The sequence below is a fragment of the Strongylocentrotus purpuratus genome, unplaced genomic scaffold (genome assembly GCF_000002235.5).
Source record: "Strongylocentrotus purpuratus isolate Spur 01 unplaced genomic scaffold, Spur_5.0 spur5_scaffold_19, whole genome shotgun sequence".
Taxonomy (NCBI): Eukaryota; Metazoa; Echinodermata; class Echinoidea; order Camarodonta; family Strongylocentrotidae; genus Strongylocentrotus; species Strongylocentrotus purpuratus.
Window position 1 is genome coordinate 13,328,631 of NW_022145604.1, and position 23,044 is coordinate 13,351,674.

The window sequence follows — 23,044 nt, forward strand, 5'->3', positions numbered from 1 at the left end:
AAATGTATCACGTGGAGGAGCTGTTATGAATGGTGCCTCTGGAGTATGGATGCTTTGTGACATTGACTGCATGATCGGGCAATCAAATCAAATTTTTACATAGTTTTGAAGAGTACAGGTGTGTCGACTTCCTTTTCTCATATACTGACATTGGATGCTTGCTTGTGGGTTTGGGGAAGAGCGGATGTTTCATAAAATGCCAAATGTGATGCGAAGGGTCTGTTATTGCCTGTCCTGTTGCATAGTTAGTACGTGAATGTCTCTCTTAATGTCATAACCCCTAAGCCACAGCGAGCACCACCCCCTCGATAGAAATGTGTTATATTACGTTTGAAGAGTACATGTATGTACATTTACACTAACTTTTTAAACCACATGTATTCTTAGTACACTCCCATCATCGGTTTAGTCTGCTTGAGTTTGATACTGCGCGACTGTAATTTATAAAAAACTTTTTATTATTGGGGAGGGGGAGCACTTTGTTATTTGAAGCCTGTGAGCTACATTTAATTGTATTACATGCATGTACAGATTGTACTACATGTATACATTGTCTACCCCTCCCCTTGCTCATCCTGCACGTCTCTTTTTCTATTTTTAATTGCAGGAAAAGATGCAAGCCACGCGAAGGAAGCCCTGGATGATCATGTAGCAACAGGACGACTTCCCAAGAGCAACTTTGGTTCTCCCTCATCACGCCTCCGGTACCAGGAATAGAACCCACCACCGCCCCTGTTTATATCTGCCCCGTTGCAGCCCACCCATGACATTCCTTTACAAAACACAAGGTGGTTGTGTTTTCAGAGAACAAATAAGGTGAAAAAGCATATCAATACTCGAGAGTTCATGTCAGTGCATTGAGAGGAGGCACCCACCTGTAAAGGAGACTGAGAACCCTTTGATTGGAGACTTCCCAGCTCAGCTGCACACAGAGTGCCGATAAACAAGTCCCTTTCTATAGGACGGACTGTTGATTATTAGTGCCGTTCAACGAGCAGGGACCATTGGATTGTATTTGTGTGTGTATATGTGTGGCGTTCTATATTACTCATTCTGAAGAAATGCCCTGTGCCTGTTCATGATACGAGTCGCCGCCGGAAAGGAAGTAGAGAGCAATACATGCCACATTCCCAACAAGGAGCGTCTGTACTTTGTTTTGTTTTCCCCAGCCCATCTTTTAATGAGATGTAATGGAGTGTTTCCCATCCAGCCAGACGAGGTTTTATTAATAGCCCCCCTTGGTCGCATTGGCATGAATGTTGGATTGGCTTGAGCGAGCGAGCGAGGAATACCCCTTCCTGGACTTGCCTTGGAAACATAATACGTGTGAATTAGGTTTGGAATATCAGACGAGCAGCGCTAATTTGGGATTAGAGAAATCATCCTGTGTTTTAACCCATGCAGTTCTGATTGCCCCTTGCTATTCAGTCCGCTTGAATGTGTACACGTACGAAGGAGCTATGCACAGTGCAGAGCATGGCATTCCGGTAGAATACTCGCTTCGCAGCAAAACCGAGACCAGTGGATTACATATTAAATGACACCCGATCAAGGTTTGACCCGTCGGCTACATGAAAATTGAAACCCATCCCGACTAAGCATCGATATCCACTTAATTACCCCTTTCCTGTATTTGTACAAATATAGCCCCATGAAGGGGCATCATTCATCATTCCATTGATTTGTGTATTGCTGGTTTGTGTGTGTGAAGAAGATCGTTTATACAGAACATTCAAAATGGAGGTTGTGTCGGCAAGATACCCGTACAACTACAAGAACAGCAATGGAGACAATTTGCAGATGAAACCAGGTGATGTCTTTCAGCTCATCAAGAAGTCCAACAAGGATTGGTGGTATGTCCGCAAGCCGGGCGAGAAACCGGTGTACCTCCCCGCTTCGTACCTCCTGGCGAAGGATACACCATCTTCAGCAGCACCGGCGTCGACCCCGACCTCGGCCCCGTCGGGGAATGGGGAGAGGAGAGACCCGCCGAGCAGTCGCTATGGAAACCACAATAGCATGATGGAGGAATTAATAAGTAAGAGGTTTCCGACGAAGCCTCCAAACACTGACTTTGAGGAGAACAACAGCGGTAGCGACAGACAGAAGAGGCCCACTGAACTAGACGTTATCATTCCGGCACCTCTGTCTCTGAATTCAAGAGAAAGGCTTCCAAGCCCGTATTCAGAGCCCAGTAGCCCTCTGGTAAGTACAGTACATAAAGACAAAACCATAAATTTGATTAATTTGTTCTACATTCCCTCCAAATTATATACTCACTCTTATAGACCGTTTGCATAAAATTTTGTTTTCAATACCATTTGTATGATATCATATCATAGAGTTATAAATGCAACATTTTAGTTATCATGATAATTTTAATATTGTATGATAAATTTTACTTTAAAGCACTTATTAGATGGTGTCTAATTTTAAATACTCTTCAGTGAGAGCTTGGAGAACTGTACTTGACACTATTTGTTTGTTATTTTATTCCTTCCTTTTTCTGCCAAGTTTAGAGCCTTAATACAATGCAAAGTGATATGTACATACCGGTACATTGTATAATTATGGACATTGTTATCTTTTAAAGAATAATAACAGCAAGACATGTACAGTGCATGTTTTTAATTTGCACTATTATAAATCTACTCAGAATAAACTCTGGCACTATTGCCAAGAATTACACATCTGCCAATTCAAACAAGGGTCCACAAATAGCATTAGCAAATCATGCCAGTTTGATGTTGCAGTTCTTTGGATAATTCTATTGAAAATGAAATATTCATATTCATATTCATTTCATTTCCAACAGAAAGGTAAACAAAGATATTACATTTTTTTTTTCATACATAATTCATTTTTTCAGGAAACTATACAAATAAACTTTGCACATAATAAAATTATTACAAGATATTCTTAATTTCTGAGGAAATGGGGGGGGGGGGGGAATCCACTAAAAAGCAGTGCTTGTAGTTTGTGGACCCCCCAGAAAAAAATAAAAATATAAATGTTTCAAATACATGTACATTGTACATGTACATGTACATGTATGTCACCATGCACCACAAACCACCAAAATTCACCAGATATAATTTTATAGTTCTGAGTAAATATACATGTTGGTCTGTTGACCTCTATAACATGTCTACAGTGTATATCATCACAATTCAATTTTCCTGACCCAATAAAAGAAAAGTGAGAAGAATATCCAGTCTTCAATGTACAACTGTATTACTTTCATAGCGAATATAGTGTTCAAAACCTGTAGTCTACCAACGCTTTCTGACTCCCAAGTTATTGTATAAGGTGACGTAAGGTGACATACATGTAAGATGACAAATAAGGTGACAAATAAGGTGACAAATAAGGTGACAAATAAGGTGACAAAAGGAGGATTAGAATTAATTAATTAGAATTCCTTTGAAATTTCTTCAAAGGGTTTATCAGATTGTCCTAAAATTTGGCATACTAATTAGCGCACCCTGTTCTTTTGCATACAGGTTCTCTTGTTTACAAGTTTTTTTTCTTCTCCCTCCTTCTCCTCATATTCCTCCTCCTCATATTCCTCTCTTCATTCTTCTCCTCCTTTTTTTCCCTTCATTTTCTTCTTCTTCCATGTTGTTGTTGTTCTTCTTCTTCCTTTGAATACTTTCAGTTTTTGAAACATACTGTAGTTGTTTATTTCAACACTGTGAGAAAAACAGAAAAAGTATACACCAGAATGTTGCAGGATTTTTATCTTCTTATCTTTTACATTAATATTTTCTTTTCATGATTTGCAAAAAAATGTTTAAAAGCTGCCATCTTTTTTGAATGAAAAGAGAATGCCAAAAGTAAAAATAAACAAATGAACAAACGAAAAAACAAAGTGAACAAATAAACAAAAACATGGATAAATGGATTTTCACATGTAAACATCATCTTTTACTTCATGGAATTACTTTATTAGCATCATTTTTAGTTTCATCCACATGGAAGCCCATGAAAAACCACTCTGTTGATTTCTGTATAAGACGAACAATGAGGGGGTACTTCATTATAATGCTATTCACTATACAGCAACACTACTTTTCATCGTGTTTGTATGTATTCATGCTTTGTATGTATTAGGCTATTTTCATTGAATCGAATTCCTCCTTCCTGCATGTTCATTGTCGCTGCCCTTTTGTGTTCAGGTATTATCTTTCATTATCTATTGAAATGTTTGTACACGTACCAATGAAAGGTGTTTCCCCCTGTAATATACATTTGTACAGTACACATGTAGCTTAAATTTCAATGGCAGAATATTACACAATCTACATGTACATGTTCATTTTACATGTATAGCAGAGATGCCAACCCTCCCGATTTTATCGGGAGGCTCCCGATAATTCACCCCAACTCCCGACCTTACGATCACCATCCTTATCCTCCCGATTTATTAAAAAAAAAAAAAAAAAAAAAATTTTTTTTTTTTTTTTTTTTTTTTTTTTTTTTTTTTTTTTTTTTTTTTTATTATGATTTTTTTTGGAGGGCGCTTATCAGTATATATATCTGTGAATTGAAAGAGAAATATCATCTGCTAACTTAAGCATGTAATAATTCCACTATGTTAAAAGACAAATTAAGAGTAGCGAAAGATTGTTTCAGCATATGGATCGCCGTAACCAATGCGTGGATATTGCCACAGAATCCAAATGGCGGAAAATCAGCAAAATAAGACCAGGAAATGGTCTCGGAAGTATAAGACCGAATACAGTATCAAGTACCTGTGTAATCGGAAGTCTGAAAGTAATTCATCATGCATTTTGTACAATTTTTATGTTATTTAAAAAAAAAGGGGGAATTATTTAACTAAATACACATGTAAAATGCTCCAAAATAAGGCTCAGATTGCACCAGAGAGCATCTAGAACCCCAGAGCTTCCAGGGCCCTAAGGCGGGCCCTGGACCCCGGCCGCATGTGTCGGGCGCTACGCGCTCGAGATGTGCGCTACGCGCACATTAATTGGTGTCGATTACAAATCCTCCCTATTTCTGATTTCCAAAAGTTGGCATCTCTGGTATAGTACATTAGCTCCAAATTGACATTTTTAAAAATTGTTGTTGTTGAAAGTGTTTTGGGTAATAATGTACAGAGAGAGACAGGCCCGATACTTTTCTAAAACTTTAGTACTTGGTGAAATATTTTTGTTTTATTTGACTTCCTCATTATACTGTACTGTAAAGTACATGTACTGTACATGTACATGTAAATGACACCTGTAGAATAATTCCCAAATAATAACATAATCTGGGCTCTGTCTTACAAAGAGTTGATATCAATCACAAGTTATTTGCGATTGATATCAATTGCAACTGAATTAAGGCTGTGCACAACAGTGTAATGAGGTACCCGAGTACACTCCCAGGCTCACAATCAAATACTCGAATATTCGGACGCCATGATTTTTTTATAATTTTTTTGATTTTTTTTTTAATTTAAAAAAAAAAAGAAAGAAGATTTTTGTCTCGCCTGCGTATCAAAAAAGCGAGACATAGGCGCCGCTTTTCCGGTGACGGCGGCGGCGTCAACATCAAAAACTTAACCTAAGGTTAAGTTTTTGAATTTTTGATATAATTTTGAAAGTATAAGTTCTTAGTCAATGAAACTTTGACTATAGGGTAATCAAGTATCCCCAATCATGTGAGTAGAATTTCAGATCACAAAGTCAAGGTCAAAGGTCATTTCAAGTCAACAGACTTGGACTATGTTGTAGCATCATCATTGAAAACGTAACCTAAGGTTAAGTTTTTGAATTTTTGATATAATTTTGAAAGTATAAGTTCTTAGTCAATGAAACTTGGACTATAGGGTTATCAAGTCTCCCCAATCATGTTAGTAGAATTTCAGGTCACTAAGTTAAGGTCAAAGGTCATTTAAGGTCAACGAACTTAGACTTTGTTGTGGCATCAACATCAAGATTTTCAAAATGCTTCTTCTTCGTTATTTTTCAACCGATTTTGATTCTGATTGTTTCATATGATAGGGCTAGGAGGGGGATTTAAAATTTCTCCACAGAATCGTGAAATTCATTATCTATGCTAATTTATGCAAATTTATTCGAAATCACAAAAAAGGCTTCTTCTCCTTCATTTCTAGACCGATTTTGATTTGGTTTGCTTTATATCGTAGAGCTAACTTTGGTACACTAAACATCTACACAGAATTTTGAAATTGTTCTCCATTAATTAATTATGGTAATTTATGCAAAATTTATTCCAAAAATAACAAAAATTGCTTCTTTTCCCTCATTTCTTGACCGATTTTGATTTGGTTTGCCTTATCTGGTAGAGCTAAATTTGGAACACTAAACTTCTACACAGAATTGTGAGATTTTGCTCCATTGATTATTTATGGTACTTTATGCAAATGAAATGAAATTATGTACCTTCCAGGGCATCAAATTTTTATTTTTTGACCAGTTCAAAAGTGTACCACATAAAATTTAGGATATTTGTTGTTGCGAGATGCGGATGAGCGCTACGTCATTGACGCTCTGGTTTATCATATTGAATTGCGTTATGCAGGCGAGACCGCCGAGAGCGTTTCCCTTGTTTTTAAATTTTTTTTATTTTTCTATTTTTTAATTTCTTACATATTTTTGCCACTACCATACCACTCGGCAGTTTCCCAGGTCCCTCGCCGAAAAAACGCATGCAATTTTACTTTGAGTTGCAGTTGAAGGCGCCGATTTAATAAGAATAATAACAGTAAACAATGCTGTTTTAAAGCTTATCTGCCATAGTTTACAGGAGAGATTAGACCGCCCTGCAAGGTCACTGGACAGGTGATTATCTCATCAACTCAGCTCTCAGTTAACATAAGAAAAAGAGGATCATGGGGGACCAATGGTCACCGATTAGGCATTGTTTGTTATATAGAGGGCGCAAATAGCTACAATTAGTGCAGTGTGCCTTTAAAGACCAAAGATGGCAGAATAATTCATTTTCCTCCAAGTCCAAACAGAAATCTGGACATTTGGTCCCAGTTTCTGAAAGGTGAGTTTGACAGTGCTTGAGTTGGGAAACATTTTTACCGACGGTACCATGCCAGCGGCCGCCGCTCTCCCTGGTACGGGTAAGCGTGGGCCTGGATATTTTTTTTTTTTTTTTTTTTCTGGCTGAATATTTGTGTACGAGAAATCGTACCCGAGTAGTTGTCAACCGTGCGGGTACTCGAGCATTCGACTACCCGGCGCAGCCTTAAACTACATTGTACATACATAGGAGACTGCAAACTTGCGATTGATTACTGGACTTTACGATTGTAAGATGGGGCCCAGAATAACCAGTTTACAGTCATAATTACGTACAACCTAGCCTCCTTTATATCCAGAACCATGCTTCTAGAAATTTAAACTTGTCATGCATTATTAAACAGACTTTGTACATGGGAGAAGACTACTACATGTAGTTTGAAGGCGCAGACCCTTGCCAGTTGCTACATGTATTAAACAGATCCTGCACTTTGAGACTACATGTACATTGTGGACTGATGGCATCCAGCATTTAAGATGCACCAGACACATGCAGCCAGAGACTGACTGAGCTACATGTGTAGGCTCTGCCCAAGGCTTTATGAGGAATTTGGGTAAAGTGTCAACTCAGAGTCTATGAGAAGAACAAGGAGGAGGAGGAAAATTAAGAGGAAAGGAGAAGAATATAAATACATTATTAGGAAAAGATCAGGAAACAGTTAAGAGAAAGAAGAAGAAAGGGATGACAAGAATTAGAAGTACATGTAAATGAAGAACAAGGAAGAAGAAGAAGAGGCAGAAGGACAAAAAGGAGAAAGATGAAGAAGAAGAGGAATATCAGGAGGAGGAGGAGGAGAAGAAGAACAACAAATAAAGTCCTGAGGAAAAGATAAAGGGAGAAAAGGAGATTACAAGGAAGAAAAAATAGATGAAGATGAAGATTACCTCCACAATTGGGAAGGAAAGAAAAATAAAGAAAATCTGAGAGAGATATCAAAGATTGAATTGAATTTATTTATTCACGTTAAAACTCATATCAGCCTAAAAAAGACTGCGTTTAAGCAAGTCTGTAAAAAACATAAAAAAGATAGATCATGATGAGAGGAAGAAGAAAGGAAAAGCATTAATTAAAATTAGGAGGAGGAGATCATCAGCTATTAAGAAAGCAAATAAAAGGTGTATTAAAGGTAAAGACCAGTTATGGTCATGCGATTGCATTGTGAAAGAAACGTTGTGGAATCGATCAGAAAAGGTTGATCATCTAGCATCTAGCATCTGCAAGGTTCTGGAATAATCAAAATGATAAGAAATTTGGCCCATTCTTCGTAAAGTTACAAGCACTATACACAGAAAGATGTATATGGTACTACCCTATATCTCTCACAGACCATGAGAGAAACAAATTTACCAAATATATGAATTAGTAGGCGGTTTCCCGGCAAATTTTTTATCATCATGTATTTAGTCAAAACATATTCTTTCACATGATTGGTAATGAGAGCTTCCATTTCATTTTTTGAAATTGGGGTGTTTCCATTTTCCAATACTGGTCTTTACCTTTAACACTAATTATTTGATTAACAAATTGGTAATGTTCTATCATGAATTCAACTTCTTTGATGGTTCAGGTTTCCTAGAGCTGTCTTTTTTATTGTCCAATTTTGCAAGCTGAGACTCCTAAGACCCTTGAATATTACTCTCAACTTTAATAGATGTACTGTAAACACTTGATCAAATTTATTGAAAGGTCTCAAAATATGAGGTTAAGATTTTAAAACATACCATTCGATACATTTATTTGCTGCTTTCAATCGTCACAGAAATATTAAAAAATAACAACAGTGAAAGTGAAACAGAAGAAGGGTTCAAAAGAAAAATTTACAGTAGGTATCCTTCAAAATATGAACTGTCACTGCCAGAAGATTCAGCACACAGAGTTGTGTAATATAATAGTTTTCAAGGCTTCAAAGAATGCACATGTACTTTGCAGTTGTTTAATTTTTGAAACATTTTTTTCAATGTTATTCTAAATGTACTGTTGTCCTATATTCATATCACGCCAGTAATTTTGTTTAGGTTGATGTACATTCTAAACTGTACATGTAATTGTACATGTATGCAAATTATTTCTTTAGGTGATTGGTTATCTTCAAATCTTTATTCACACACGGTTGTGAAAGTCAGCAATTAAATATCTCCTTAATACTGGAATCACAATTGAACTTTGAAGTCAATGTAAACAGGATATACTGTACTAACAGAGCAAGAAGGAATTGGTAATTTGTACCCTTAAAATTCAGGTGACTCTTTTATAGTGTATCCTGCAAAACCCTTGTATTAGTCACAGAAAAAAGAAAAATATATTAGAGTTTAAAAAGTCATACAGATTTAAAGGCCAGTAAGGGTGATAGCATTGTTTTCAAGTGTATGTTTCCAAGTGCCATATCCAATGTTTTTTTTTATAAATACCAAAATTAAAAAAAATGTGTGTATCTGCCATGTGAACATTTTCATATTCTGACTATTCATGTCAAATTGTTAGAAGTTGTTGCTACTTTGATACGCACTGTTATAAAATGAAAACTCATGTACTAAAAAAACCCATGTGAATGTACATGTAGGATTTTTTGCTTGATTGAAATGTTCACAAATTTTAGGAGCAGTTAAGTTTCGCAAAAGTTTTATAAACAGAATAAAAGCAATACAAAATGTGTATATCATATTGCTAATTTACACATGTAGATATTGAAGAGGGATTTAAACTTTTTAACATCTTATAAGTAGTAATGTCTTGAAAGTGGAAAAGTATTTGGCAGCAGATTAAAATTGCAAGTTTCTTTGCAACCTCACAATTAAACAAGAATTTGAGAAATGCAACTCTATACATTCCTGGGTACATGTACTTTTAGACCTTAACCCAGACTGTATGTCTGGGTTGCGGGCTAGATGGGTGTTAATTTCGACCCTTTTACATGGACCCAACACCCTTCTGAATCTCAACAGACGATACATACATGTAAATGTAAATGTGTACCAACTGATCTTATCGTGAGGGAGGTGCTAGTAATTCTAAAAAATGACAGATATATCCTGTCGTTATGATAAAGGCTGACAAAGCTTGACAAAGCTTGGCAAAATATAAGTAATCCTGCTACATACAACAGTACATGTACATGTCATAACAGGAAATACCTTTCTGTAATCGACTCTCTCATCCTCATTATCTCCTAATAATGACATAGTTTTGGGGGAAATATAAATAGTTGGCATGCTTGCATGTACATAAATACTTGACAGTAGTTCCTTTAATGACATGGGGTGACAAACCAGTGGGACTCTTTTACTCACTGAATGGACTTTGCGACCTAGAGATTTTGTTTTTTCTATGTTGGGGTGCAAAAAAAAAAGTTAGTGAACGAATGGGGAAGTTTGCCCTCAAAAATACAGGGGTTGAACTAATCCAAAGTCTGACTAAGGTGCTACATGTAAATGTAGAGCAGACAGGATAGAGAGCGAGAGAGAGGTTTAATTAGTTAGTATAGGGAAGACGTGCAAGCGAAAAGCTGCCAGGAATCGGTGACGTTACCAGAGGCATCCTCTCTATCAGTTACATCAGGTGAACGAGGAGACTCTTGCTTTGTTTCACCGGTTTGACGATTCCCCTCTGGATTCCTATCGCGGCTGACCTGTCGAGCAAGCCTGGTTGTTGACGTTGGAGAAAAGGAACTCGAGTCATACAAAGAGAGTGCTCAGGTGGAAAACTAGCTTAAACTTTGCAGTGAATAGACCGACTTCACAATTTTCCCAGCCATTTTTCTGCATTGTGTTGGTGATTTAGGTTCAGCTAGTTCCCTGTTGCAGTACACCTAGCCACTTTGGAATTTCGCAAATCACTTTGGAACTTGTTTACCAGCAGTTTTGAAAGGTTTTATGTAACTGTCATGTGCTCCATTTTGTAACTAGTACAGTACTTCATTACTTGTGTTTGAGGACAGATTGTTTGTTTTAAGTGTCGAAGGATTGGATATCACTGACATAACAGAGCTACATGTAGTGGCTTGACAATTATACATTTAGGTGTTTCAAAACAAACAGGACTTTGGAACTGATTGTCCCAAGAATTTGCAATAAATGCAATAATATGTTTTTGCACAGAAGAGTGCACAGGGCAGACGTTGTTTGAGAGCTCCACTGTGTGACACTACATGGATAGAGGAACTTGTTGAGGTACTACTTTTAACGTGGACATGACTTTGGTAGGAATGGCAGGTGAACAGCAGCAAGATATTTCTGGCAAGATCAAAAGATTCGAGAGGGCTTCGATGAAATTGGAAAACAGAGGTCCCGAGGGGAAAGCCAAAGTGAAAGATGCAAACGACAATTACACCACTGAACTTGAAACCAAGCAGGATGGCATAGGGAAGAAGATTCAGCTTATGGAGGCGAGGCTTGGAAGCATCGATGAAGAAAATAGTCGCCAAGACGATGAGAAACCCAGGAGTCCCAGTGATGTCTTGTTGAAAAGAAGTCCAAGATCTGCCTCGAATGAGAATCTTCTGGCTGTTGGGAGTCCCGAACTTAGGAGAAAAATGTCGAGCCATTTCCTCAGAAAATCCTCAGCGCCTAGTCTATTAGCGACTGTTCCAGATGAAAGTAGATTTTCAAAAGCAGATGACCAAACAAAAGAGAAGGAACAGTTTGTCAGAGAAGATGTGCCACATGTGTTTGTGTTCCCCAGTGCTGACTCTGATAAGATCAAAGAGACTGAAGAGGGTCAGCATGGAGAGAGAGAAGGAGAGCATTTGGGTGGAGGACAGAGTGGTGGAAAGGACGGAGGGAAAGGGATGACAAAGAGGATTTCTCGCGTCAGGAAGAGTATGAGTATGAGGTTTTCAAGAAGAGAAAAGAAAAGCCACGACACTGATCACGCAAGCAAAGGAAAGAACGAAGCGACAGAGAATGAGGATTGTAAGCAAGTCGAGGAAAAAGACAAGTGCCAAGTCAGTATTATTGTTAGCAAATCGCCGAGTGACATCCCACCCAACAAGGAAATAGTGAGAGAACTGTCAAGTTTTAAGTTCAAAGGACCGAGACCCGTTGATGAACGTGGTGTTACAAAGAGCACGTCAGACAAGGCCACTCCAGAAACGTCCTTGATGGATGTAAATCCCAAGCAAGGCGATAGCGGAGATGGGAAGAAGGGTTTGGTCGCCGTGAAACCCAACCGTCGACGGAACCGTCAAATTCAACTCCCAGTGCCACCGTCCAAGCCTCCAAGCCAACGCCAGACAAACAGCATCCATGAATATGACCTGATCAGTTTTGGTGATGACGGCGCCCAGGGTGTCCAGGGTGTCCCATCAATGATGAGCAGCGATAAAGAACAGGAGGAGAAACCATTGAACCCGGTGTATGCTACTCTGTGCCCATCTGATGAGGAAGAGGAGGGCAGCTCTGACGCAGATCCTGCAATCCGTGAGGACATCAAGTTCATTGACACACGCTTCATCGCGAGCCGCACCATAGACAGAAAGTTCGCTGAACATGTCTACGAGGATATCGACAAGGTGATGGCAAAGGTCAAAAAGCTGCCGGTTCCCGATATAGGAGCATATCAAGTTTCGAATCTTACACACACTGATATAGAACCAGTTAAACCTGTAGTTTATGATGAACCCCAGGCACATATAGAAAGTAGCCCTCATCATTCACCAAAACCAGTCTCCTATGATCAACCTGCTTCGGTAAGTAATTTTATCCCATTAAAATTAAATTATTTTTTCAGCTTACGCATGTACATGTATGCACTTGATAATTCTTTCTAAAACCAAACAAAACGAAGAAAACTGAATACCCTATAGTATGGATCATCTTTTTAGCAAACATTTTTTTTCTCTCCCGCTACACTGTTGGATGATAAAATGTATTACAAAAAAAATAATAATAATTCAGTTTTTAATTTGTAAATATCGGTATGTATTGCACAGATTAACATGTACTGTACATGTGCAGGTACATGTACATGTAGGTGCATTTTATAAGGTACAGTAAATCATAAACCATGATGAAACAACTGCATCACTTTTAGTTTGATTTTTTTTTCTGTGGACCTCACAATGAAATTATTTCTCATCAGTGGAAATAACATAAAATTTGAGCAGACTCAGCAGAGAGTGATCTAGTAAATAGAAACAGAAACAGAGCTGAAAAACTCAAATTAAACTCTTTAAAAAAACAAAACAAAGTAACAGCATCAACAACAACAACAAAGTAGTGTCCAAAAAGGACGGAAAAGAGAGAAGAGTTAAAATATAACACAAAACAAAACATAAACAAAAATTGTTGCAAAAAAGTGCAAGGTAATTGTACTTACAATGTACATGTACACGTACATTTCAAAGAATTCCCACACACAAAACAAGAAGCAAAACACTGGAATGTGAGACAAAAACAATATTATGTGCTTGCAGTGTAAATTTATGCAGCTTGAAGCTGTATAGTACCATGGCTCATTAGCTTGAACACAAATATGTCAGAATCTATTTTTAGTGTACTTACATGTATGACATGATAGTGTTTGATTATACTCAAAACCTAGATACGTGTAGGAACCAATTAAAGCCCCCAACAGATAATATAAAGCCAAAAATATTTCCATGAAAGTTTTCATTTTCAGGAATGTTACTATTTTTGTTAATTTTTAAAGACCATGTCAAATGGTTGGGTAATTATACATGTAGTATGTGGTACAGCATGTGCATGTAGAAGAACCTACAGTTTAAAAGATAAGAGTCCCCCTATTCTAGATCGCAACAACGGTTTCCTTGTTCAATTGCACAATTTACCCTTTACTCAATCAAATAAAAGCATTCAATTAAACAAAATTTCATTGTTGTTGATAAAAAGAAACCTGTGAATACATAGTTACCATGGTGAATGGACATCTAAAGATGGAATAGACTGAGTTACTATTAAACATATTCAAATCTATGGATGTTTCTTTCCTGAGGATCTAGTGACAAGTTTTCACTTTTCCATTAACCTGCTATTTGAATGAAATGAACTGCAATACTTGGAATCCAGTCTGCATACATTACTTGTTGATATGTCGGGCAAGCCTTGGTGAAGCTTTCAGGCTGTCAAGAAACGCCTTTGTTTAAAAAGTTTGCTAGTGGACAATAATGTGCAATGTACATGTATGGTGAGTAATACCAACCTTGATAAGGTAAACTTTTACTTTTACTGACCTGCTCCTCTCACTTTCTGCTTTGATTAAAATCGACTTACATTATAATATCAGGGTGGACTTCCCCTTTTAATTCCTATACTTTGACACAGATGTAATGACAACCCATCTAGCTTTCAACAAAGGACATGTACTCTGTACTACATGTACGTGTACAGGGCTCTATTATTGATGCTCCAGGAAACAAAGTACATGTAATAATAGAGAAGATTCCTTTAAGGCCCACATGACCAAGATGCAAATGAATAAATAAGGAAATTGGAGAGGATTTTGAAAACTGAAAACAATAGGACCTCGCAAGAATTCAGTGCCATCCTGCATTCATCTTTTATTGTGCTGTACAGTCTGCATCGGCTTGGGATGTCCCAAAATGTTCTAATGTTGATTAATAAGTGGTCATTTTCCGTTCTTGTTCTGAAGTACCAATGTACCTAATATGTTGGAGGTTAGGAGATACCCTGGAACTTAAGAAAACAAGATGGAAAGTTGTAATGATGGAAGAATTCTTGGATTTGAAAACAGTGATGAGGACTTGGAGCAGGTTAAGAGTATTTTGAAAAAGCAGGAGGAAGTAAAAGGGCATTTAAGCAAAACGGAGAGTCGGCTGGATGGACTAACGGAAGGTGGTACAGAGATTGGCGATGAAGAATCGAGTAGTGTCCGCGGGAAGCTTGTCAGAGATCTTTCCTTCCACATCTATGAGGTTGTGGATCGCAGGAATTCTCAAAAGCGCCAGGAGACCACCATGCAGGGTTGCCCTGGCGGAGAGGAAGAACTGGGAAGCTTGATCAAGAAACTCGCAACAGAGCATCAAGATGTGGAGACCAGACTCCAGACTCTTGAGACCAGAGTGGACCGCCTGGAGCAGGAATACCAAAGCCGCAGGGACGAAGCCGAAGCCGATGCTGCAGGTCACGGCAACAATCCTCAAGGACTCCGCAGGGGGTCGTCCATCAGTCTGTCCTCTTTAAACAGCATCTCTGAAGCCATTGACGAGGAGGGCGAGACGGACAGCATCGCAGGGTCAGACATTGAATCAGCATCGGACATTGGAAAAGAAAAATCTCACCAGTTCTTTGGTTTTCGACGGAAGAAAAAGGAGAGGCGGTCAAGCGATGGGAGCGTTGAAGGGAGCGAGGGTTTCCATGAGAGGATGTCCCTAAAGATGGCCCATGTCTCAGCAAAGTTGGGCAAGATTGGCAGGGTATCAAGGAGTGTGAAAGTTCCATCTAGCAAAGAGGAAGAAAAAGATGATAAGAAGGTACTGACCAGTGATCATTCAGAGGAGACTATTGAACCGCACTCACGTTTTCACTTGTAGCAATTGTGAATACTTGCACTCAGGCACACGAGGGTTTAAAATACCTTCTAATTTGGCAACGGTAGCAGCTATAGGTTTCAAACTCACTGCAAGTGCTACATACATGTAACAGCAAATAAAAAATACAGGAAAGGGGAAATCTACCCGTACTTGTAGCTCTACATTAGGAATAAGAGTAGGGAGAATAGAATGTTCATGATGAAGGAACATTGTGAGAGGTATGAACTTGTGTGTTTATTTTTGTACATTTGTATACATGTAGATTCAACACACTCCTGGCACTCAGCAGGCAATACTTGTATCTTGTTGTGACTGTAAACATATATTGAAATAAATCCACTGTAAACTGACGTACACTCGATGTTGGCATGGAATGCGTATACTTCCTTCTTTCTTCTCTTGTTCCATCTTTCTACTTTTGATATTTAGCATCATGGAGGCAAATTACACATGCTTTCTAATTCAGTAATCAGGTACTAAACAAACCATCAATCCGTTAATTTTTCAATTTCAGATCTGTTCCAGTGATGGCTTACACTGTATATATCTTCTTTTTTGTTGCTAGTTGCTACATTTCAAAACCGGGTTCGAAATCAAGGCGATGCCCTAGTGCCCTTTGGTAAGGCATTAATCCTCATTACCAGGTCTCTCGGAGAGGACCTAAATCCGTCGGTCCTCTGGTAGCTTACTTACAAGCATTTACGCTTTCTTAGCAGTCAGGTAAAAATAACGACCACTACAAGTAACATCCCTCTCTCACTTTGTCTTCTAGTACACACCGACACCGAGCAGAGAGATCCCCCAGAACTCTGGTGGGGATGGCGTGGTCAAGAACCCTGGAGCCCGCAACTGGGCGCATCGGCTGCCATCAGACACCAGCAGCGGCAGCCCGCAGAGCTATGACGTACCCCAGACAGGTCCCAAAGGATCTCAGAAGCCCCACCTAGGGTCGGGAAGAGGAGGGGGAAGCACGGTGAGTTGGAGATTAAAGGCCCACTGTTCCACTTGTAGCTACTTGCTCCCTCTATAGAAAACAATGCCTAATCAGTGACCATTGGTTCCCCATGATCCCCTTTTTATTATGTTTATTGATAGCTGAGTTGATGAGATAGCCACCTGTCAGTGACGACCCTGGGAGGTCTAATCCCTTCTAGCCAAACTAGTACAGACGGCCTTTAAGAGTTGTCTTTTGTTCCTGTTGGCAGTGGATTTAGTGTACCAATCGCCAAAACATAATTTGTCTTGAGTAGACTTCTTGCACCCTTACAGGCTCGCATGGAACCCAAGTCCGACTCATGTCCGAGGTTAAGTTATTCTTTTTTTCCCCTCATACTCCTTATCCGCAACCCTATAGAATGGAGGGAGAAGAAGAAAAAAATTGGTTGAATTTATACATTCTAGCTGTACCCAAATCATTTCTCTTATTAAAGGTGATTGGTATACTTTAAAATCATTAGAAGGATCTGTTGATGAAATAAAAGATGACCTAAAGATAGAACACTACCCCTGGATCCATCATCTTACTTTTGATTTTTACTTTTGATTGCAAATCTTGTTTATAATCGAAACCGTCTTTATAGGAAACCATCATGATGCCATTTGTGGTAAAGCGATGATTGTTGTGATTACAATAATTCATAAGGTGCCTTTTAAAGACCGTCAACACTACTGGGCCAGAAGGGATTAGACCACACAGCGAGGTCACTGACAGGTGGCTACATGTATCTCATTAACTCGGCTCTCAACTAACATAAGAAAAAGAGGATCATGGGGGACCAACAGGCACAGATTGGGGAAGTTTTATATAAAGAGGGAGCAAGTAGCTACAAGTAGGACAGTGGGGCTTTAAAGGAGGATAGCCAAACTGGTATAGCAAAAAAGCAGACTGTATACTTCAAGATTTTGGGGTCAGTCGCAAAGGGCAATACAATTTTTTTTTTCTTTCAGTGTTTTATTTCAAGCCTGTGTAATAATAAGAATGTTACATGTACATGTACATTATTAAATTAAGTTATTATTTCATGAACATCAATCGTTTTAGACATGTAGGGGGTTTTATGACTTTTTTCAGGATCAAGGTGTGATGTTTGTTTGTTCAGTTGAATATCTGGTTCATGGCAAACAAACGCCTGATCCATTTAGCTCTCCTGATTCATCATTATACATGAATGTTCCGATAATTGCAATTGACAAAACAAAAAACAAAACAAAGCAGTAACAAAAGTTAGCACAAACCCTAAAAAGGACATACAAGTAGGAAGTCGATCATCTATAATGTTTCAACAGTGATTACATTATGAAGAAATCTGCTGTCCATTAAATTCTTAATAGATATTTATCATACTATATTATTTATTGTTGTCAAACGCACAAACTTTGTAAAGTAGCAAACTTTAATCTTGTTTAGTACAGGCCATCAAACTTATTTAGCTTTTATGGAATTTGTCAATATGAGGAGCTGACACCATTTTTGATTATGATTTCATAATCACTGTCTTTAGGGAAATCATCATTCTATTTTCATGTGGCAATCGTTATAAATAGCAAATCATCGCTGCTGCTTCTGACCAATTAAAACCACAGACCAATTATTAAACCACAGACAATGTACAGTATGTCTCATGCCTTTGTTTTCAAACACCCAGTCTCAAAAGTGATTAACTGCAAACGGAAAATGGAGAGAATTAGCTTCAATTTCCGACGCAGGAATTAGACAGACGTAAGTGGGAAGGGTGAAAGAAGCGAACTCTTCACCTTACCCCAATACAGACCTGGCTCTCCTGGCCTTATGACGTCTGTTTTGACTGGGGGTTTGGAGGAGGGGGGTGGGGGGGTTGTTGCAACATTTGCTCTGACATCATTGGGTACAATTGGGTCGGGGTGATGGTAGAAATGTATTAATATACATGTACATTACTCATTGTCTGCTCAAAGCAAGAAGAATTCAGTTACCAGTGCTCTGCCTATTTTTTTTCAAAGGGGGGGGGGGGGGGGGACTCAGTCCCCTACCATTTTATTTCAGTGATTACACTACATGTATGTACATGTACATGTTTATGCTTTTCTGATTACTGGGGAATAACTGATCAGGATATTGCATATGAACGGAAGTAATCCGAAACATCCAAAAACAAAGGACTTTGTGTCATTAAAACCCACATGACTTCAAATGCCAAGGAGAAACCAGTATTTAACAACAGAAGTATTGGCCTAAAATAGTTTTATTCATAATAGCAGAATTACCCTGTCAGGAAGTTTTTGTCTGTCATAATGTAATTCACTTGCTTTGTCAGTTACACAATAATGTTGTTTTTCTCTTGATTTTCTTAGTTGAGGGGAGGTTTTGTTATTACACATGTAGGTTATGATGCAATATCTAATGAATTATGTTTCAAATTGAAGAAAACAAAAATTGCAACAGTTTCCGATTTTACATTACTTGTATCTAATCAACTGTTTTTGATTTGATTTGATTTGATTTATTTATTTCTGTTTGATTTTCTTTTTCTTTTGCATTTTTACAAATATATAACAAACAAATATTGCAAATTTACACATGACAAAAGAATATATGTAGAATAAGGTAAGGCTGGGTGTAACTAATCGAGAACATCAAACAGGAGGGTTGACAAAATAAGCAAAGCTTGATAGTATGACTACCCTCAAAGGATACATAATAATACAAATATGGAAGAACAAAATATTGGTAAAAAGGGGGAAAAGACAGAAAAAAGAAGAGAAAAGAAAGAGGGGATGCACATCAATATTCACAGACTTATGTGGTAGTTGGATTTCAAATTGATATATACAGATTTTAAATAAGAAAAGAAATGCAAATTTGAATACTTTTTAATCGAGTCATTATCCTTTTATCATGAATATAAATATAAATCCAATTAATTAACAAATCATCGACAACATATTAATAGTTCAATCAATCAATCAATAAATAAATTGATCTTTTGATCATTCTATCAAATAAACTGTTGGCTACATTTAGAACAACCGGTCATACGTTTTAATAATCAGCTCATCAATCCACCAATAACCAAGCAACCAATCATTCCAATTGATCAATCAGTCAAGTGATTAATCAATCAACCCATAAATACATGAATGAATGAATAAATGAATGAATAAATGAATGGATGAATGAATGAATGAATGAATGAATGAATGGATGGATGAATGGATGGATGGATGGATGGATGGATGGATGGATGGATGGATGGATGGATGGATGAATGAATGAATGAATGAATGAATGAATGAATGAATAAATGAATGAATGGATGAATGAATGGATGGATGGATGGATGGATGGATGGATGGATGGATGGATGGATGAATGAATGAATGAATGAATGGATGGATGGATGGATGGATGAATGAATGAATGAATGAATGAATGAATGAATGAATGAATGAATGAATGAATGAAAGAAAAGAATAAATGAATAAGTAAGTTACCAAATAAATGAATAAAGGAATAGATAAATATATGAAATTGTGAGTAAATAAATAATAAATAGTATACACAATAAATCATTCAATTATTATCTTAAGAATCATTAACAACATGCATCATTTATAGATAAAGCCCAGATAAGTACTTATTCAAACATTCTTCGTGCCAATTTCCCTTTAACGATTCCATTACGCAAACTGCGATATGATGTCACCCAAGCCTACATGTATGCCTCAGCTATTTAATACTGTCATATGATTAACTTCTGGTTTATTAGGGGGTTTTATCATGACTCATTCGTGACAACTTGTGCAGGTTTTTTTTTAAAATAGATTGCACATCTTTGTTGTCATTATTTGTAATTACAGGAAATTCAGCTGTTTTTGCATTGGGCAGCTGAACTTCTGAAGTAGATGAATGATTTAGCCAGATGCACATTAGAGTGTTAATGTATGGACATCACTGTGCGTTTGCAATTTGCAATACATCATTGGATGCCAAATGTATTTTAAATGAGGTGCTAAGTGATTTTTGAGAGTGGTCATAATGAGTATTGGGTACATGTATATTGCTGTAGTTATCAGCTATATGTACAAGCAAGACTAGCTTAACCCTAATAAGGCCACAAATTTTCTGATTGCTCGGGAACGCATATGGATGGCGCCCCGCCGCTCGCTGACTTTTTTCTTTCGAGTCTGGCGCAACTTTTAAAAGAATTTTTTTGAAAATCGGACTTACGGCTACAAGGTCACGTGACCTTTTGTCTTTGCATGTCAGCCCGAAAATCGCTCATTTTCGTGATTTGTGTACAAAACATATGGAAAAGTCATTTTTCCTAAAAACAGATCAAACATTGGTTATTGGGTCTTTTTCAAGTTTAGGTGGTTGTTTAGGAAGTCAAAATAGTTGAATTGTAGTAAGAAATGAAATAAAACAACAAAAACAATGAAATACATACACTGTAAGTTAAAAAAACAATGAAATACATAAGAAATTATCAAAACAAGGGATAACATAAGGAATAAGCTGGCTCTTCCAAATTTTTTGTTGTATTATTATTCAGAATGGTCTAATGAATATATGTAGTGAAAAAGAATGCTATATGAATAATATATGATTTATGGGTAAAAATTTGTTTTTTTGGACTTTATTTGCATAAATTACCATAAATATGTTAAGGGGGCCATAATTCCCCCCCCCCCCCCCCCCCCCCCCCCCCCCCGGCCGTACTAAGACCTCAAATAGCCCGGCCTTTTTAGGGTTAAAGTTATAGACTAGTTTTGGAAATGCCCCCCTCTCAAAAATGAAATGGCAGCTCTTATTACCAATCATGTGAAGAATATGTTTTGCTAATACGTGATGACACAAATTTTGCCGGGAAACTGCCTACTAATTGATGTGGTAAATTATCATATCTATCTGGACTGGATAGATATCACATAGTCTCTTCCTGTACACAGTGCTTGTAACTTTACCAATACTGGGCCAAATTTCTTATCATTTTGATGATTCAAGAACCTTGCAGTACACACCAACACTTACTACATGATCAACCTTTTCTGATTGATTCCACAACGTTTCTTTCACAATGCAATCGCATGACCAGAACTGGTCTATACCTTTTAAGGAGAAGTCCGAAAAATGAGAGAAACATATTTGTGAAAAATAGCAATATCCAATTAAAAATAGGAAAGTTATGAATTTGTGTAGGTGTCATCGGTGAAACACAAGTTTCCAAACGCTGTGACGTACATGTATCTTGCAAGCTCTTCTCCAATTTACTCTTTACAGAAAAAAATCATAACCTTTTGAAAAATGTATTGATGATGGAATAGACTTGTTTCATATAGGGGTTATTTGCAATGATTATACTGAGGGGGAATGTACGATTGAAAATTTTCTTCAAGGAAATAAATATAATTATTGCAATTTGCAATTAATCACAAGACTTACGCTTGATTTTGGGGATTTGCATTTGATTACAACTTTCTTGCAACACCCCACATTATTAAAGTCTCCTGATCCATTTGTTATTATTTTTTGTTTTGTTTTGTTTCTTGTAGCCCCACAGTCCAACAACAGTTGTCCCTCCGCAAGATGATCTGAGTGTACCCCGTGGTTGGAGAGTGGAACAGACTGTCACAAGAGACCCTGTTTTCATCAATGAGATCACATCAGAAAAGGTACACTCCATTTATTTGTAGGGGTGTCCATTTTCAATCAATTTATAAATGTACATGTAGAAGAAGAAGCTAACAAGTTTAACGAAGTGACATGGAAGGGATGGGGCAATTTGCGTAATAAAAGCTATTAAATTCAGTTTATTCACTTATTCAAGTCACTTTGAAAACATAATTGAAACATTTTGAAATAGATTTTGTCTTCATGCATAATAAAAGCTATTAAAGTCAGTTCATTCACTTATTCAAGTCACTTTGAAAACATAATTGAAACATTTTGAAATAGATTTTGTCTTAATTAATTTTGGGAAAGACTTTTGAAAATGGTTGAAAAAAAAGCAATTTACAAAAATAACAGATTTTGCCCTTTAATTATAATCACATTTCATTTGTTGAAAGTTTCATTAGAATGTGTATGGGTGTGCATTTAGGCCTATCATGCATTTCCTCATACTAATATAGTTTTTTTTAATGGTATATGAAACCACACCCTCCAAATCATTTTTGTTTACACTATGAAAATATGACTCTTCAGCCAAGATTATGTTTTAGAACCATGCCATTAAAATACAAGGACTTACAGTCCAAGTGTAATGATATCAATTTCGGACATCTCTCCTTTCCAGAGTGAGAAAGGTGTTATCTCTGTGTTAAAGTACATGAAATAATGCCCTTCTTTCCCCAAACAGATGATAATGTAGTGAAATTGCGTTCCCTGAGAATGTATCTAGAAGTCATTCTTAACCAATGAACCCACCATCAGAAAATCCAACCCTTGCTCATCCAGAAAACCCTCTTTACTGAAAATTATGGGTAGTAAACTTT

The 23,044-nt window shown here is 37.4% G+C and overlaps 1 protein-coding gene across 7 annotated transcripts in view; it reads left to right on the forward strand.

Annotated features, from left to right (window-relative positions):
• Positions 1 to 23,044, forward strand: part of LOC105445543 (rho GTPase-activating protein 27) — a 73,491-nt gene that overhangs the window by 10,543 nt on the left and 39,904 nt on the right. For 4 of the 7 annotated variants that reach the window (XM_030990338.1, XM_030990339.1, XM_030990340.1 and 1 more), the window contains exons 1-3: positions 9,768 to 12,748; positions 16,344 to 16,544; positions 22,103 to 22,222. In XM_030990338.1, the coding sequence (XP_030846198.1) occupies positions 11,252 to 12,748; positions 16,344 to 16,544; positions 22,103 to 22,222 (1,818 nt within the window). In that variant the 5' untranslated portion in view covers positions 9,768 to 11,251. Of the gene's footprint in view, positions 1 to 607; positions 2,206 to 9,767; positions 12,749 to 16,343; positions 16,545 to 22,102; positions 22,223 to 23,044 lie in introns of those variants that run through there. The other 3 variants (XM_030990341.1, XM_030990342.1, XM_030990344.1) reach the window with 2 other exon arrangements.